Source organism: Sminthopsis crassicaudata, chromosome 4 (assembly GCF_048593235.1).
Source record: "Sminthopsis crassicaudata isolate SCR6 chromosome 4, ASM4859323v1, whole genome shotgun sequence".
Taxonomy (NCBI): domain Eukaryota; kingdom Metazoa; phylum Chordata; class Mammalia; order Dasyuromorphia; family Dasyuridae; genus Sminthopsis; species Sminthopsis crassicaudata.
In genome coordinates this window covers 270,212,858-270,230,576 of record NC_133620.1, presented here as the reverse complement: position 1 = coordinate 270,230,576, position 17,719 = coordinate 270,212,858, and the positions used below count along the sequence as shown (strand labels likewise).

General features: G+C 34.6%; 1 protein-coding gene across 13 annotated transcripts in view; it reads left to right on the top strand.

Annotated features, from left to right (window-relative positions):
• The window catches only part of CD2AP (CD2 associated protein), a 156,866-nt gene that overhangs the window by 70,686 nt on the left and 68,461 nt on the right, over positions 1-17,719 (top strand). For 10 of the 13 annotated variants that reach the window (XM_074310716.1, XM_074310712.1, XM_074310710.1 and 7 more), the window contains 3 exons: positions 6,001-6,088; positions 6,391-6,485; positions 17,391-17,495. In XM_074310716.1, coding sequence (XP_074166817.1) covers positions 6,001-6,088; positions 6,391-6,485; positions 17,391-17,495 — 288 coding nt within the window. The remainder of the gene's footprint in view (positions 1-6,000; positions 6,089-6,390; positions 6,486-17,390; positions 17,496-17,719) is intronic. The other 3 variants (XM_074310722.1, XM_074310718.1, XM_074310715.1) reach the window with 1 other exon arrangement.

The window sequence follows — 17,719 nt, the reverse complement described above, 5'->3', positions numbered from 1 at the left end:
CAAAACTTCAAAAAGAGCCTGCATGCACTTAGAGAGATATTCTTACCAGGGAAGTTAACACACTTTAAGTAAAACAGACTGAATACTGCCAGTTCACTAACCAAGGATGTTCTAAGAAGATCAGAAACCCTTACCCCTCTGTCTGAGAATGTTTTAGGAAGGTTGAAATTATATATTGTTATGACTGGCTTCACTTTGGGAGATGGAAGAGAGAAGGTGATAGAAAAGCCGGGGTAGGAATGGGGTGGGATGGAGAGTTTAATCTCTTGTAGGAACCTCAAAAATTGTGGACGGGACCAAATAAGCCTTAAGCATTATATCCAAAAATGCAGGAATAGAAGTAGAGACTGGCCAGAATACAAATCAAAAATTGAGGCTAGAAATATGAGTAAACAGAAGAAAACATTGAACCAATGAAGAAATTCTATGGGTTAAGAAATGATGATAAGGTAAACCCAGAAGAGAATTCTACAAGCATAATAAAGAATCTTAAAGGGAGGGGAAAAGCTGCAAGAACTCCTGGAGTGACTTGGGAAAAAAAAAAAAATTAAGCACAAGATAGAAAATGAAATAAGAATTCTAAATGTAAACAGCATAGAATAGGAGAGAAAAGCTTACTCAAGATATTACACTACCTGAAAAACAAATTGGAGCAAACAGAATTCAGTCAGTTACTAGGAAACAAAAATAAAACTTGGAACAATATAAAAAGATTGAGAAAATGTCTTATACCAGCAACCAAAAAAAATTGACTTGGTAAAAGATCAAAGACAATTTAAGAAACATCAAAAATTTTAAAAGTATAATGAAACAAAAAACCTAGTTGTAAGTGTTTTAAGAGATCACCTCCCCCCCAAAAAAATTCTGTCCAGATCCTTTGGAATCAGGGTTCAAAATGAAAATGGAATCCATATGTCACATCCTGAGAGAATTTCCACATTGAAAATATTTAAGAATGTCTTAGTCAAAATCAAGAACTTCAGGTTAAATGAAAGTACCTCAAGTAAGATAAGAGTTGGAGCAGACCATTTCAATAATAATTACTACTTTTTGTAACATTCCTTCTCTTTCTCTGTTAGGATTACTAGGTGAGAACTCAGGTTGTCTGGACAGTGACAAGGTGAGAATTCAGGTTGTCTGGACAATTACTAGGTGAGAACTCAGGTTGTCTGGACAGTGACAAGGTGAGAATTCAGGTTTTCTGGACAATTACAAGGTGAGAACTCAGGTTGACTTGATAGAAGGAGCAAGCTCATTGGCTGAAGTGGTTCTTCCCAGAAGCCCTTGCATTATCCCACGCCCATTCTCTGGGAGGATAAAAGAGAGGACATCCAGAGATAGAAGAAGACTCTGCATTGCATCAGGCTTGACAGGGCTCTCTGCAGGAAGGGAAGTCACTTCTCTGGACAAGAGTTAACAGCAACTGCCTGGAGACAATGGTTCGTTACAGGAAGAAGAATCTGTCGGAGAGATTTGAGTAGAAGACACAGCAGATCTCTTCCCAGAGAGTGATCCAGCAGCTTCTAGAGACGACAGCTCGCTACAATTGGCGCCCAACGTGGGGCAAGGACTTTTGCTTATTCTGACAAGAGGAGCAAGACCAGACCTTCGCAATTTGGCGCCCAACGTGGGGCAATCAAGATAATTGAGGAGCAGAGTTTACTTGTAACCTGGGTACAGATTGCTAAACTCTTGGCTGCATTAAGATGCACATCCCCTTGGTTCTTAGAGGAAGAAAAGATAGATGTAGATAAATGGAAGCTAGTGGGATATGAAATGAAAGAATTTCAAGCAAAAAATGGGCCTCGTTCAATTTCTGCAGAAGTATTTTATATCTACAACATAGTTCAATTAGCCTTAAACTATCAAGCAAGTTGTAGGAGAAGGAAAAGTTCTAAAAATGAACAGAGGAGGAAGTGTGAGGAAAAAAGGAAAGATCAAGATCTTTCCCTAGAGCAAGAGGATTTAAATGAGGAATTATGGTATGATTCTCTTGAAGAAGCTTCAACCCTGCCTAGAGAACAGATTAATTATACCATGACAATATATGAACAAATTGCTAAGGCTGCAATAAAAGCTTGGGGTGTCCTTCCTGGACAGAAAGATCGTGGAGAGGCTTTCACTAAAATACAGCAAGGTCCCAATGAACCTTTTGCAGATTTTGTGGGACGTTTGCAAACTGCTGTCAAAAGAACTATTGGAGAAAATTCAGCTACAGAAATAGTGACCAGACATCTGGCTAAGGAAAATGCCAATGAGATTTGCAAAAGAATTATATGGGGATTAGACAAAGATGCTCCTTTAGAGGAGATCATAAGACGCTGTGCTACAGTGGGAACAAATGCTTTTTACACCCGGACAATGATGAATGTGGAAAGGCAGGGTCCCTCCTGGCAAGGGACTTCTAGAGAAACTCGGCAATGTTTTCAATGTGGAAAAATTGGGCATCTAAGAGCTCAGTGTAGATATGGAGATACAGTGAGAAGACAGGGTGAGAGAAGACCTAAAACCCCATGTCCAAAATGCAATAGAGGACTCCATTGGGCATCAGAGTGTAGAATAATTCAGGGAAATGAATGGGATGAGGGGTCCAGGTCCAGGGCCCCACGCAAAAAAGACTTGGGGCATGATGGCAGCTGATGTTACACCCAAAGAGCCTTTAGAAGGTCAGGACTCTGATGTGATCTATCAGCTGAAAAACAATCACATGGAAGAAAGGGATTACCCAATCAGTCAGCCAAAAGACAATCAGATTGCAAAAATGGATTACACTTGGGGAGAATACAGGCCTTTTAAACCAACAGGGTTGTGTCCAGTGCAAACAATTCCAATGTAATTGCCAGATGATGAGAAGAGATTTAGAAAGTGGTAAATAGAAGGTAAGTAGATAGGTTAACTGCCTGGGAGAGAGGGTTTGCTTGTATTTCTTCAGCAGGAGAAGGAATCAGATGGGTGCCAACGAGTCGTATTCGCCTTGTCCATCAGAGAGAGACAGAAAAAGAGAAAGACCTCAAAATAAAGGAGAAGATCTAAGAAACATCTTACACTGAAAGAGCATGGCTAATAAAAAGACTGTTAAAGAACTTTAAAACCATCAGGAATCATTAGACTTCCTCACACAAGATGAGACTAATGGACAATGGACTTATGGACATTTATAAATTTTCAATTTATGATTATTTGATTATGTTATTTGTTATATACTTCTAGCATGTGTTATGTTACTATGTGCTTATGTAATTTATGTAATTATGTGCAATACTTCCCATATTGATGGATTTATGTTTCAAGGTCATGACTGTCCTATGTTCTAAATCAAAAGAAAGGGGGAGATGTTAGGATTACTAGGTGAGAACTCAGGTTGTCTGGACAGTGACAAGGTGAGAATTCAGGTTGTCTGGACAATTACTAGGTGAGAACTCAGGTTGTCTGGACAGTGACAAGGTGAGAATTCAGGTTTTCTGGACAATTACAAGGTGAGAACTCAGGTTGACTTGATAGAAGGAGCAAGCTCATTGGCTGAAGTGGTTCTTCCCAGAAGCCCTTGCATTATCCCACGCCCATTCTCTGGGAGGATAAAAGAGAGGACATCCAGAGATAGAAGAAGACTCTGCATTGCATCAGGCTTGACGGGGCTCTCTGCAGGAAGGGAAGTCACTTCTCTGGACAAGAGTTAACAGCAACTGCCTGGAGACAATGGTTCGTTACAGGAAGAAGAATCTGTCGGAGAGATTTGAGTAGAAGACACAGCAGATCTCTTCCCAGAGAGTGATCCGGCAGCTTCAAGAGACAACAGCTCGCTACAATTGGCGCCCAACGTGGGGCAAGGACTTTTGCTTATTCTGACAAGAGGAGCTAGACCAGACCTTCGCATTTCTCTATATTCTTGGTTAAAAAAAAATGGGATAAAGAGCAGAAAAAGTATGATACGATTAAGGGAAATAAACAAATAACCAACGTTTGTGACTGTGAAGGTTAAAAGGATGAACTAAATAATAAAATTGAAGATAGAAGGAGATTGTATTAGAAAGCAGAATCCCATCCCTGTGGATATGAGTAAAAGTGAAACCAGTACAGGAAAGGGTGACCCTATGGTATCATCAGGAGACAGCTAGGGCTCAGTGAATTCCAGTAAATGGAAAAAAGGAAGAGGATTAAAATGAATGCAAGTTTGTTGATTATAGAGCAGATCTTGGGGAGGACATAGTTAAACGGGGAGGATAGATTTGGAGTGGACTACTGTAGGGTGGAATTGAGAGTGTTTGGGAATGATTGAGTACACAGTTGAGATTGGTGATAGTGATTTATTTTTTGACAGGAGTTTGGTTTTATAGGAATAGGAAGCGTATACTAAGGTGAAAACTTTGTTATTGGAAAATGAATCTAGACAGTAGGTTTTATGCATAAAGACAAATATCTAGAAGAGTCAGTGTCAATATTTTGTATTGACATGGCCCTTGAATGCTGATTTCTATGGTGGTGAATTGGGACAAATCTGCTTGGATTGTGACCTTCAGAATATTTCAAAATGATTTGTCTCTGCCCTGCCTACTTATGTTTTTAAAAGATTGAAATAGACTTCTTCAGCTTTAAAACTGTACATCCAATTCCTTTTAGGTATATCATATGGAAAGTAATGCTCCTTTTTTAGTCATTCTTGCATAAAGAATGATCACCTTCAGTAATAATGTTATCTAAAAGTAGTGAATACAGTGATTGATATTTTAATTAATTAAACTCTTATTCAATTATAAGATATATTTAATTATACCAAAATTATAAATTCAGGAAGTAGAGCTAATTTTGCTTTTAGAAACCGACAGAGATGTATTTATCATTTGTATCACTATCCAATTAAAAGTATGCAGCCTGAACTTAAGTTTTGAACTCTGCGATGGATTTTCTTTACAGCATTTTTTTCTTCCTGTTTTTCTAATGCAAGTGCTAGTGAAATCAAGGTTCTTGGGATAGGAGTAGAATGCAAGTAAATCTGTGCAAATTGAGAAAATGAACCAAATGTTAAATGCAAAGAATTCGATCAAGTTAAATGTGAAGTTTTGAAAAGGTTTGAATGTATCAGTAGGTCAAGAATACTATCATATTATTTTCTTCCTATACTAAAGTACAGTTTAATTTTGATCTTAGATCAATCCCTAATTCATTTCTCATTGATAGAGAAAAAAACAGAATCTTCCTAAGGGCTTTTGATAATGATCACATTTAACCTACAGGGTGATAATTTGTAAAGTAGCATAGTATCTAGTGCATAGCAAGTACCTGATAAATCCTTCTTCCCTCTCTCACTTCCTCACTCACTTCTTCTCTCCCTCACTTCTTTCCTTCTTCCCTTCCCCTCTCACTTCCTTTCTCCCTCACTTCTTCCCTCCCTACCTTCTCCTCTTATTTTCTTCCTTCCTTACTCCTTCCCTTTTTTCTACTCTCCTTCCTTTCTGCTCTCCTCCTCTTTATCTTACTTCTCCCTAACAAGAGGTTCCAATTTACACCTGAAAGAAAACAACGTATGTATTAAGATATCATATCGAACTCTTCTTAGTCTTAGTAATATAAAGAAACAGCATAAGAGATAATTCATGGAAAATTACTAACTTAATGCCATTTGAATGGAAAATATTTCCACAATAATGAAAATAAAATTTTTTATGGTTCACTCATTCTATTAAAGATTTCTTTTTCATTTTAAAGTTAATAGTAAGTTTTATATTGTAGATATACTGTCAGTCACACGTGAACAATTGTTACATTTTTATACTCTTAATTTAGTTATATCTTATTTTTGACCAGTGCATTGCTTAAGAAATCAAATAGAACTTTTTTATTTACGTATTCTAGTATTTTTATATAAAATTTCCACATATAGAAAAAAAAATACTAGTTATTTTAAAGGGAAAATAAGTAGAATAACTTTAAGTTGAAAGTTTTATAGTCTTAATTTTATTGGCTTCATTTTATTAAATCACTAATATATTTTGTATTCTCTAGCCTTTATTTACACATACACTAGGATTCAGACCAGCACAGTATCAGAGTGTAGAAGTAGCAAAAGCAGAAATTGAAGGCAAATATAAAGGTAAGGCTAACGTGTTAAATTTTTTTGGCCTTAAATTTTCCATAAACTGGAAATATAACTAAATATTTAATTTTTGTTTATCAGTGTCTGACATATTGGATACATATGACTCGGGTAATTAGATACCATTTAAGAAAAAAGTTTAATTATAAAAATGTAGACATTATCAACCTTTTTATTCATAGCACTTACTACTGTGCCTTTTTACATAACAGGCACTCAACAAATATTTGATGAATGAATGAATTCATATAATGAACCATTAGCCTGATGTTCCCCTTCCTGCCAATTTTCTTTTTCAGCTAAGGAATATTGTAGAACATTATTTGCCTACGAAGGTGCTAATGACGATGAACTTTCTTTTAAAGAAGGGGAAATCATCCATTTGATATGTAAGGTATGACATTTCAGTTACATCAGTTATTTAGGTGTCACTAGCCTAGTTTTCACAAAAGAATATGATTTCTTCCAGTTTTAAAATATTGACTTTAAAGATGGCATAATTTCACATGCTTATGGTTCTTGTTAACCCTTTCCTGGTACCTTAGAACCACATCTTAGAGGATTCTGTAATTTTATAGGGTTTAGTATAAAGTATGAATATATACATATGAGATATTAAGAAACTTGAAAACTTTCAGCAATGTGACAGTTATTTAGTAAGGACTTACTCTCTTCAAAGTTCACTCTTAATTGTGGGGACACAGAGAAAAAGAAAGTCTTTACCCTTAGATATCTTTACCTTGTATTTGATGGGATATTGTATTTATAGAAAAGAGTATAATACACGATACAATGTGAGGATTGCAGAGTAGTGATGCAGATCATATGTTTTAGGAAAATTTGTATACGGTAGATACATAGAGGTTTGGAGAACAGGGAGGGGTTCACAGAGATGATAACACTTATATTGAGCCACCTTTAAAAAAGATTTCTAAGAGACACACGAGGAGTCACTAAATTTCACCTATCAAGATGGCCTTTATGAATTAATGCAAAGAGATGAAGGTGAAAGATGGCTTGTCAGCTTTATGAAACAAATCTAGTTTGACTGAAATCTGAAGTATTTGAAGAGTGCTATGGAGTAAAATTAGAAAAGTAGACTGGATCTAGAATATGGAAAATTTGAACAGTAGCCAGGACATTTGCATTTTATGAGAGAGAGCAGGATGGAATTGGACTAGATGATCTCTAAGGATCCATTCTGCTCTATCTCTAGTAGCTTGTATATTCTTTATGAGATTCATCAGTCTCTCACCATTCATTTTACATTTTAGAAATCTGAGGCACAAAGAATTTAAGTAATTTGTTGACACTTACAAAGGTAAACAATGACAAATAGGACTGGAACCAAAGTGTCTTCTGACTCCAAATGCCTCTTTTACTATATTAGATACCTCTGCCCGCCCTTGTTACTTTATAAGTAATCTTTGAATCTTAAGCACAGATCCTACTTCTGCTTTTTTCTCCAACCTATTCAGTCCATTTTAAATCCTAACTTTAAGTATTACTCACTTCTGTAGTCTTCTGTTCATGCCTTTAATTATGTGTTTGTTTTGGAGTTACTATTCTGTTTTTTAACCAGTTCCCCATCATCGTTCATCTCTACATTTTCCGTGTTCTTACACTTACTAAAGCCTAGTATTTTCCTGAAAAGTCCACCTATGTGGCAACCATTTCCAATATTGAGTGCTGCTTTGCCTATTTCTTCAGTCTTTCAGCGATCAATGATGATTGGGAATTGGTTTAAAAAAAGAAAAACAAACAGAAGAAAAACTATTAAAAACATACTGGAAAGGCCTGGGCAGAGTTTTAGTGTACTCCTTCCTTATTACCATTTAGAAATTATTCTTCAGCCACCCTTATTTAAAAAAAGCCTTTGCTTCTTTAGGTTTATTTATTCTAGACTTGTCCTGATTTTTGTTTCTGACATCTATAGACTTTAAGTACAATTCTTCCATCTTCTCTTGTGTCTTAGGCACTATATTTAATCCCATGGATTTTCAATATCTTGTGTTAATGACCCTCTTAATACCCTTTCTTTATTATAAACTTTTATTAAGAAAAAACAATAATTACATTTTGAGAAAAACCAAAAGTTTCATGTAAGAAAGTGGTAAATGTTTATATATTTTAAAATTAAATTTCATTAAATCTTATACAATAGTAGCAATTGTTGTCTATGGATCTCTTTTTCTATTGGTTTTTAATCTCTTTCTGAAATTCCTTCCCCTTTCTTCTGTACATTTTAAAATAATTTTTTTAAATCTCCAAATAAACTTTCCCTTTCTTCCTCTCAGAAAGCAAACTTTATCCTATATAATAAGTAGTGTTTTTCAAAAAATGAAGGGGGGAATCTGTAAGGCCAATAAGTCTAAAAATTTATGTACAATGATCCTGGAAAGGAGTGTGTGAGGTAAGTTGGGGGGGGGGTATGTGTTTGGTGTCTTCTCATCTCATCTTGTCTTTGTAATTTTGTAGCATTCACATATTAGTGTTTTTTATGGTTCTTTTGTATTTAATTAGTGCAGTCAGTGTGCATATTGTTTTATGCACTCTGCATAAATGTTGCCTGTTTTGTAAAGTTTTTCATTCATCATCATTTCTTATTGTACAGTAATAAAGGCATTGATTTATCAGAGTTTTTTTGTTTTTGTTTTTTAGCCATATTAATTAATGAAACTTTGTTTCTAATTTTTTGCTATCACAGCTGTTGTAAATATTTTAATGTAATGCTATCAATCTTCATGGTGGAGTAAGACATGTTTTATGTCACATTAAAGTTAGCAGGCTCTATAAGTACTGGGGGTTTGCTGTCATATATGTATCAGGAAGACCCTGATGGAGATAATCTCTAAGTTGTCTAGGATATTGCTGGGAAGTAACACCCTTTTCCCACTTTATATTAGCTAGGTGTTTTATTATCTATCCAGAGAAAAGCCAAATGGAGAGCCCCGCAGGCTATCACATTTGCTGAAAAGAACAACAGATTCCTTGTGGTATTCAGTAATTCTACCATTGTCTATAAGAATAGGATGAACATTCCAATTATGTGTTGAATAACAGGGCATTAATGTTAAATTCTAAACCTGGAATAGTTAGAGAATTGTACTTGAATTAATCTGTTTCCAGTATTGCCAACGGTAATTTTTTCTTGTGTGCAACTGTGCAGGTTTATAGTACCATCTCTGAAAACAAAACCATCCCCAATTATGTGTTCCTTAGTAACTTGACATATAATGGCAAATTGGCCCACACTCGTAAAAGTAATCTATGGTCTGTCAGCTACAGCCAGCCCTACCACTAGCCAAGCAGGGAGTTATCTTGTCTTCCTAGATTGTCTTCAGAGTGATTCTCTTTCCCTTGTGAAGCCCCTTGGGGACTTATAGCTCCAAGACAGTTTTTCAATTGTGGCATATAAGGCTTATTCCTCACATCCCCATAATTGGTTTGGAACATGTGAAATCACTTATTAGTGTCGTCTCCTCTATCCCCCACCCCTGTCCCCACCAAGTCATTTTTAAAATAACACCATAGGTTAATGGGGGAGGAGAGGAATCCACCAGAAATTTGAGGTGTGTGGTGGTAGCTTCAGGAGATGTCATTACCACCCAGAATTCTATAAAACAACATGGAAATGGGATAAAATTCCTCTCATTCCTCTACCTTTTATTAAGGATTTGGCTGCTTGAAAATCCTGACTAAAACTGAGTAAATTCCTTCTCCTTCCAAATTGAGGTAGATTCTGTAGCACAGATAGTTTTACAAAATTGTATTGTCTTCATCTTCATAAAGAGAGGGACCTGTACCATGATTAGTCAGTCTTATCCTATATTAAATGCATCAGGAAATCATGACTGGCCTTCAGAAGATCCAATAAGTTATGGCAAAAAATAAGTTAACCAAATGATCCTTAGTGGAATCCTTTCTCACTTGGTCACAGTAAAATGGTTTTAACCACTGTAGGTATATGGACTCTCCTTGCTTAATGCTGCTTTATTGTTCTTAAATTATTTTTTTTTTGTCAGTAGTTGTGTTCAGTTAAAAGTGCTTCCCAGTTTCTTTCTTGATATGCAATGTTAATAATAATCACATAAAAAACCGTATATCTCTGGCTTATAGTAATTTTCCCTCCAGGGGCTTTCTTGTGGTGGATACAAGGATGGAGAATCTTTTTTTTCCTGCCAAGGGCCATTTGGATATTTATAATATTATTCATGAGCCATACAAAATGTTAACTTAAAAGAGCAGTGGGATGTTGTCATCTGCATTTGCTTTGGCAGTGTCAAACCAACTGATTTTCCATCTCTGTTTTAGTGAAATCTCTGGAGTAAAAGATATGGACATTTTAGTTTCTTCATTCTTCATCTATATCTTGATGTCATTCCCTTGTCATGTCTTTCATGGCATTGTTTTTTCACTCACATTCTCTCTTAGCATATTCTATCCCTCTTTAGTAGTTCTTTTTCCTGCACTTAAAAATGTGTTTAGGATTCATCAATAAAAAGAAGAACACCCCCCCCCCCCCCGGTAGCGTGCTCTCCTGGCAGTTACAATTACTAGTCTGTCCTAGGCCCAACAGAGTACCTTTGACCACTGACCTTTGCAGTGTGAACTCTACCCGGCTCGCCTTCTCTGAGGCCTTCAAAGGTCTCTGGCCACAATCTCTTGAATCTATAGTTTACTAACCGGTTAGCGCACTCAAGAACAGCCACGTGTAATCTTAAAAGCCTTTATTATACATACTCACATAATGCCCTGACTGATGCCCTGACTTGTTGGTTCCCTAGTGAACACCTGGTCAGAAGACCCACGTATTCACTACCAAAATCCTTACCCCCCCCCCAAATTGGGCTGTTATCTTCTCTTTCCATGTATCAGTATTAAATTTCTAGAAAGAGAAGACTCCCTGTCACTTTTCAACTTCATTTCCTCATCAATTTGTTTACCTCCGTAGACAGTTCTAATGTTATCAGTTTAATTCTCTTAAGTTTAGTAGGGACCTATCTAATCCTCCTTGCCATTATATTACTTAACTCCTGATACTTCACTCCCATATCCTCTTGAAACTTTTTGTCCCTTTTACTTTGGTGACATTTTACCATTATGATTTTTTTGACTTCCAAACCTTGTGATGTCCAGGCTATCTTTCTCACCTTTCCACAAGAACTTTTGAGCCCCATTCCTGATACCACTCTAAATTCTGAGTGATTAATTATATACTTTTTGCTGCCTGCAACCAGTTTTCATTTCCTAGTTTTCAATTCTAAACTATGCAGCCTGTTCTCCAACTAACATTTGCATTTCTTCCTGAAAGGAATTTTGGACTTCATTCTTGGATCTGGACACATAGATTCTACTTCATGTGTTCCTCTTTAAATTTTCTCTTCCATCTGTGGAATATAGGGTTCTTGAATATTTCCTTTTTTTTTTTTTTTTTTTTTTTTTTTTTTTTTTTTTTTGTATCCCCAGGGCTTAACACAGTACTTAAATTCTCCTTCTCTCCCCCCCTTTCCCTTCTTTCTGCTTCCTTTTCTCTTTCTTTTCCTCCTGTCTATCTTAGCAATCTTGTCCATTCCTATGATTTTACTGATTCCTTCCATCTCCACTTTTCTCCTCTATCTTGAAATTTTATTCTACATTATTGCTGCCCAATACATACATATATATATATATATATATATATATATATATATATATATATATATATATATATATATATATATATATGTATATAAATGTTTCCATTTTAATACTCAAACCAAACTAGTTTTCTTTTCCCTAAAACTTGCCATTTCTATCTGACTTCTTTTTATATATATTGGTGGTACCACAATCCTTCCAATAACCCAAGATAAAAATTTCACAGTCATTGTTGACTCTTTATCTTCCTGTTTTTGCCTTTTCATTAGTCAGTTTTTAAATCATTTTGGCTTTGACCTTTGCATTTTCTCATATTTGTGCTTTCTCCATAGAGAGCAACCATTTTACTTCAATTCCCCAGAAGTTTCCAACTGAATATTAGCATCTTAATTTGCTTACTCTGTACAAATTCCTGATTCTTCTGTTCCAAATTGGCCACAAATTCGAGTATAGTTTTCCAAACTTAACTTGCATTTACTTCTACTCTTCATGTACCCACATTCTAAATAGACTGAACTGTTCTTGTTGCCTGTTCTTGTCTTACTTTTGTTCACTCATTTCTGGTATAGACTTCCCTCCTCTGTTAGCTGATTGAAACACTTTCCTTCCTTCAGGACTCGACTCAAGTGTTTTCTCTGGTGTGGTTACATACTACTTTTTATCGTTTTAATGTACATGTTGAATTGCCTTCTATTAAATTATAATCTGTTATAAAAGTTTCTAATATTTTAATTGTATTTGTTTCTTGATACAATACCATTCATGTCATAAACACCTAAGTATTTATTGAATTGACTAATAATATTGAACATCTGTTTCTTGAAAATTACATAGGCATATGATGATTTTAGGGTAGCTAGATAGCACAGTGAATAGAGCACTAGGCTTGAAATCCGAAAAACTGATCTTCATTAGTTAAAATCTGGCCTCAGACGATTACTAGGTGCGTGATTCTGGGGCAAGTCTTTTAATCTTATTTACCTCAGTTTCTCATCTATAAAATGGGAGACAAAAATGGCAAACCATTTAAGTATCTTTGTCATTAAGAGTCAGTCAGAATTGAAAAACAATTAAAATGAATTGATGATCTTTCTTGCTTAATAGAGTTGGTTTTGATAAAATTCTGAGCTGTGATTCTAAAATTTGGGGAGTCATTTCTTTTTTATGAAAGGAAATTGTCCTATAGATTTACTTTTTTTGTTATATCATTTAGTAATTTTATCTCTCCTTTTATTTTTTCAAAATATCTTAGTCTCTTGTTTTTCAGTCCCCGTTGTCTATTCTTAATTGTATCTATTGCCTAATCTGCTTTAACTTCACTATATGTTCTTACTTATTTTTTGCTGCCTCCTATCATTCTTTACCACTGGTATCCTCTTGATACCACTATCAAATACCAGTGATTTACCTCTATAAATAAAACTTTTTATTTTTTAAGAACATATCCCACCTCATAGTGCTATTCTTTTAATATAATTTCCCTTACAATATTTTCATAAACTAAATTCCTTTCTCATCCCTTTATTTGCATTGTATCCAGCATACACTTCTTTCATCTTGCCTTTTTTGTTACCATTTCTTTCCTCCTACCCTTTTTAACTTTTACATTGCCATAATTAATTTTACCTATAATTTAAACTTCTTTATCAACTGTTGCCTTGTGGTATCACTCACACTATATACTTGTCTGTTAGTATTCTTAGTAATATTGCTTCCTTGCTTACTACTCTTGTCTTTTGCTTTGAACTTAATGAGCAAGGTCTGCCTGGTACATTCCTTCTGGCTCTTTGATTCTCTCACTGAATTCTAGCCTTTACTTCCCCAAGAAACCTCAAGGCTATATTTCCACTATAAAAAGATCTACTTATGATGAAGATCTTTGCAAGTTCCTTTTAAGACTAAGATCCCTATGAGGTACTCTGTTTCTTCCTCATAGTGTCTTCCCTTTAATGGCGCCATACTCGAGCTAACTCTGGTTAGTCTTCCAAATTCATCTATGGATCCTAATATACTAGTCAATAACTTATTCCCACCTCATGGAGTATTTTCTTTCTCCTGGTTAATTGTGAGTTTCCCTGGGGAACTTGTGTCTTCTTTTTTCCTTACTAACTATATGCTCTCTAAACTCTTCATCTTTGTTATTCCTGGTGCCTGTTTTACCACTTATTTTTTCTGTAACCTCTTCCCCAAGTTTCTGCCTTTTGTCAAAAAGAATGGCCATTGTGAGTTTGTCACGTTTATTTCAACCTAGGAATTGCTGCGCAGACCTCATCACCTGTATTTTTTTCTTCTCTTTTCCAAGCCTATTTTACCACCCCACCCCAGTTCCATTTCACAGCTTGCAGCTATAGGATTTTTTTTTTTCCCTTTATGAAGGCTAGTGAAAAATTTTAGAGCCATGCTCCTCCTCCTCTGTGGACTTTGCCATTGTTACTTTGGATCCCTTCTTCCATTGCTCTTGCAGACACCTTCTCTAGGAGTTGAGTCTCTCCTATAATTTCCATTTTGAGGGAGAACCCAGACCAGGCCCACTCCATTCTTTGTACTTTGCTTTGCCCAATTCTTTGTACTTTGCCACCCCCTCCCCAAATACATTCTTGCCCCTCTTCTAGTTTCTTTTTATGTGTTGTCTGTAGACCACTTGAGGATAGGGAATGTTTTCTTGTAATAAGCTCTGTTCTTTGTAATAAGGCTTAATAAATGCTTGGTGATTTGACTCACAGCTCTTTTAGGGAATGGCATAATGGTTCATTGGTATCAGCTGTTTAGCCATCTTCAATCATGTTCAACTTTTTGTAATCTTATTTAGAGTTTTCTTGATAAAGATGCTACAGTGTTTGCCATTTCCTTCTCCAGCTCGCTCATTTATAGATGAGGAAATTAAGGCAAACAAGGTCATATGAGTTGCCCAGAGTCACCCACAGGCTGAATTTGAACTCAGGTTTCCCCCGACTCCAAGTCCATTGCTATACCACCTAGCTGCCAGGTATCTCAACTGTCCTAAAGTTTATTCCATCATAGCCATACATTTTGACTAGAAATTTAGCTAGAATAAAATGACAAGATGAACATGGCTGGACATGCCTCTCCTTATTTGAAGCAATACCTTCAAGCAGAAGTTAGTCTACAACTTTTATTTTATTCAGTATACATTTAGCTTCCTTCTTTGCTTAACTGTCTGCCCACATCTCCCTGAATACACAGAAAGATGGCTTCCCTAAATAGATCGATATTTTCTTTAAAAGGATCAACTTCGGAACAATTATAAAAATGAAGGCTGAAAAACCTCAGTAACCTAGTTAGCAATTTAAACCTCAGGCTACCATTTATCTCCTGTACTTGTCCAGTTAGCACAGTGGTGAGTACTTAGCACTTAATAAATAATATTTGTATAGAATCAAATTAATCACAGTTCTGATAAAGGGAGGGAATATATTCAGACCCCATTCAGCTATATAATTAGCCTCTCCAAGGATTCCAAAAGCTAGATTTCTTCAGGTTAAAATACCTCAATTAGATTGTTTAGGTACAACCAGTGAAGAGATTTCAAATCTCTTACAAAATGGTTACAACTCCAAATGCAGTTTTTAGTCTCTTTACATTATGTACACCCTTTTTGATGAAAATTCATTGTAATATCAATGGATTTATCTTTCCTCAAGCTCAACAACAATAATAGTCATCATCATCATCATAATTATAAATAAAAACTAGAGAATTGAGCTGAGGCAAACCATAAATGAAACATGTTAATGATCTTCATTAATTTGCTGACCCTTGAACCAAATGACATTCAAATACTTCCCCCCTACACATAATAATCTTTTTTTTAAGTGAAAAAAATGACCTTAATAAACATCTCTTCTTCTTAATTATCTCCTTTATGTACATTGTTGCCTCCATTAATTTTTCTACATCAGTCTTTCTATGCTTGACTTTGAGCCAGGCAGAGTACACAACTTTCTTACTAGTATGATCTATTTAGAGCATAAACTCAATAGGAAAATAAACATTCTATTCTTTAAGATCTACTCCATGACAGAGCTACTAGACAAAGTTACTAGGAAGTATGTATGTAAGATGCAACATCAAAAAGGAGGAATTTTGAACTGTTTAAAATCTTTGCTATTTATAACTACTTATGTTTTTTGTGCTTATTATCTGGCAGTAAAATTCTTTTTAGATTATTTTTTAAAAGACTTCAGGCAAGAAGACAGTCAAATATAAACTGAGTCATTGCATTTGTGTTTTGTTGCAAATGAATTTTGTTGGAATATTTTTGAATTGGTTTACTGGCATCAAGATAATTAACTATTATCTTAGTGATAAACAGTGAAAAATAGCATTGCCAACATGGGTCCCCCCCAAAAAAAATCCCTTGGTGATCATATTCTTTAATTATTTTAAAAATTATTTTATTTGTTATCTTTATTTTTTATTATTATTGTTTGTTATTGTTACATTAACATTGTCTCCTTATCTGTTATCATCAAAAGTTCTTAAATGTGTTACTGGAGTTGTCCATTCAGAAATCTTAGCTTTACTTATTAGTTCCTCTTAACCACTCCCAATTTTTGGTGCCTTTGTTTTGATTACAAATTCAGAAAGTGAAAATATAATATCTGGATTTACCTTAACTGGATTGGATTTTTTTTTCTATGTCATTCATTACATCATTTTGTGAATAGAAATTCATTGTAAACAAATAAATATATTTTTAATATTACATATTTACTCTCTTGGGCATTAGACAGCCTTGTACACTACTGCTAGGATGTACTTTACATGCCACTTGCTGGTTATTGTCCTATTGTATACAAAAATGAAAAATCAGAATGTTACCCCCAATACTTAATTAGCCATGTGACTGAACAAATCGCTTACCCTGTTAAAGGAAACATCTATGACTTCCTCATCTGTAAAATGAGGACTTAAAATAATTGTTTCAAGGTGTTTTTTTTTAAAGTTCCAATATTTGTAGACATGTTATATCTTAAAGTGACACATATACATGTTAGCTATTATTATATTCAAAAACTAAAATGGTGAAATTAATGAACTTTAAAGACTAGTCTAATTCAACTTGTTGAATTATTTGTGAATTCAATTTGTTATAATGCTTCTTTTATGTTTAACATATTCTTATATTTTTTCCCCATTTATTTTCCTACTTCAGTTGTTACTAAATTATTATCTTAGAAATATTTCCATTACTTTTAAAATAATTTTTCCTCATCTTCCTGAACTGTTTAGTTATGGAGATAATGCATTACCTGAAGACTTTTGGTATTTTTTTTAATGACCTGTTCTTAGAACTTTTTTAGAATTTTAATCTTAAAAGGGACTTTAGTGGAAGACAAGTCTTATAAATTGTTAAAGCTACTTAATTGCTCTAATTCCTACCTTTGGGAAAAAATGTTTTTGAACATTGGTCTTGGGAAATACTTTAGTAACTGAAAATGATTGAAAATAGATCAATTTTTTTTTCCTTAGGGTAATTCTTTTCACTTGACTTTTAAATAGACAGTGGTTTCTTTTAATTTGGTGAATATGTTGTCATCATTTGTTCTATTAGAAAACAATATGTATTCTTTTTCATTTCAATTCAATTAGTAACTATTTTCCTGAGTAATAAGTATAACTTTTATTTTAATTTTAGGACACTGGAGAAGTAGGATGGTGGAAAGGTGAACTCAATGGTAAAGAAGGAGTGTTTCCAGATAACTTTGCTATTCAGATACATGAACAAGACAAGGACTTTCCAGTAAGTAAAGTGTTTTGGGTTTGTTATAATTTTTCAATTATAGCACAGATATTTTGCCACCATTTTTTCAAGACTGTGTTTTACATTTTCTTTGAATTGTGATAAGACGAAGCTACTGGTTTATATATTTGTTTAAATTATATTTTAAACAATCAAGATTTGTAAAAATATATCAGTTGAATGTACTTCACACCAATATCCCCAATTTGTCTGAAAAAGTTATC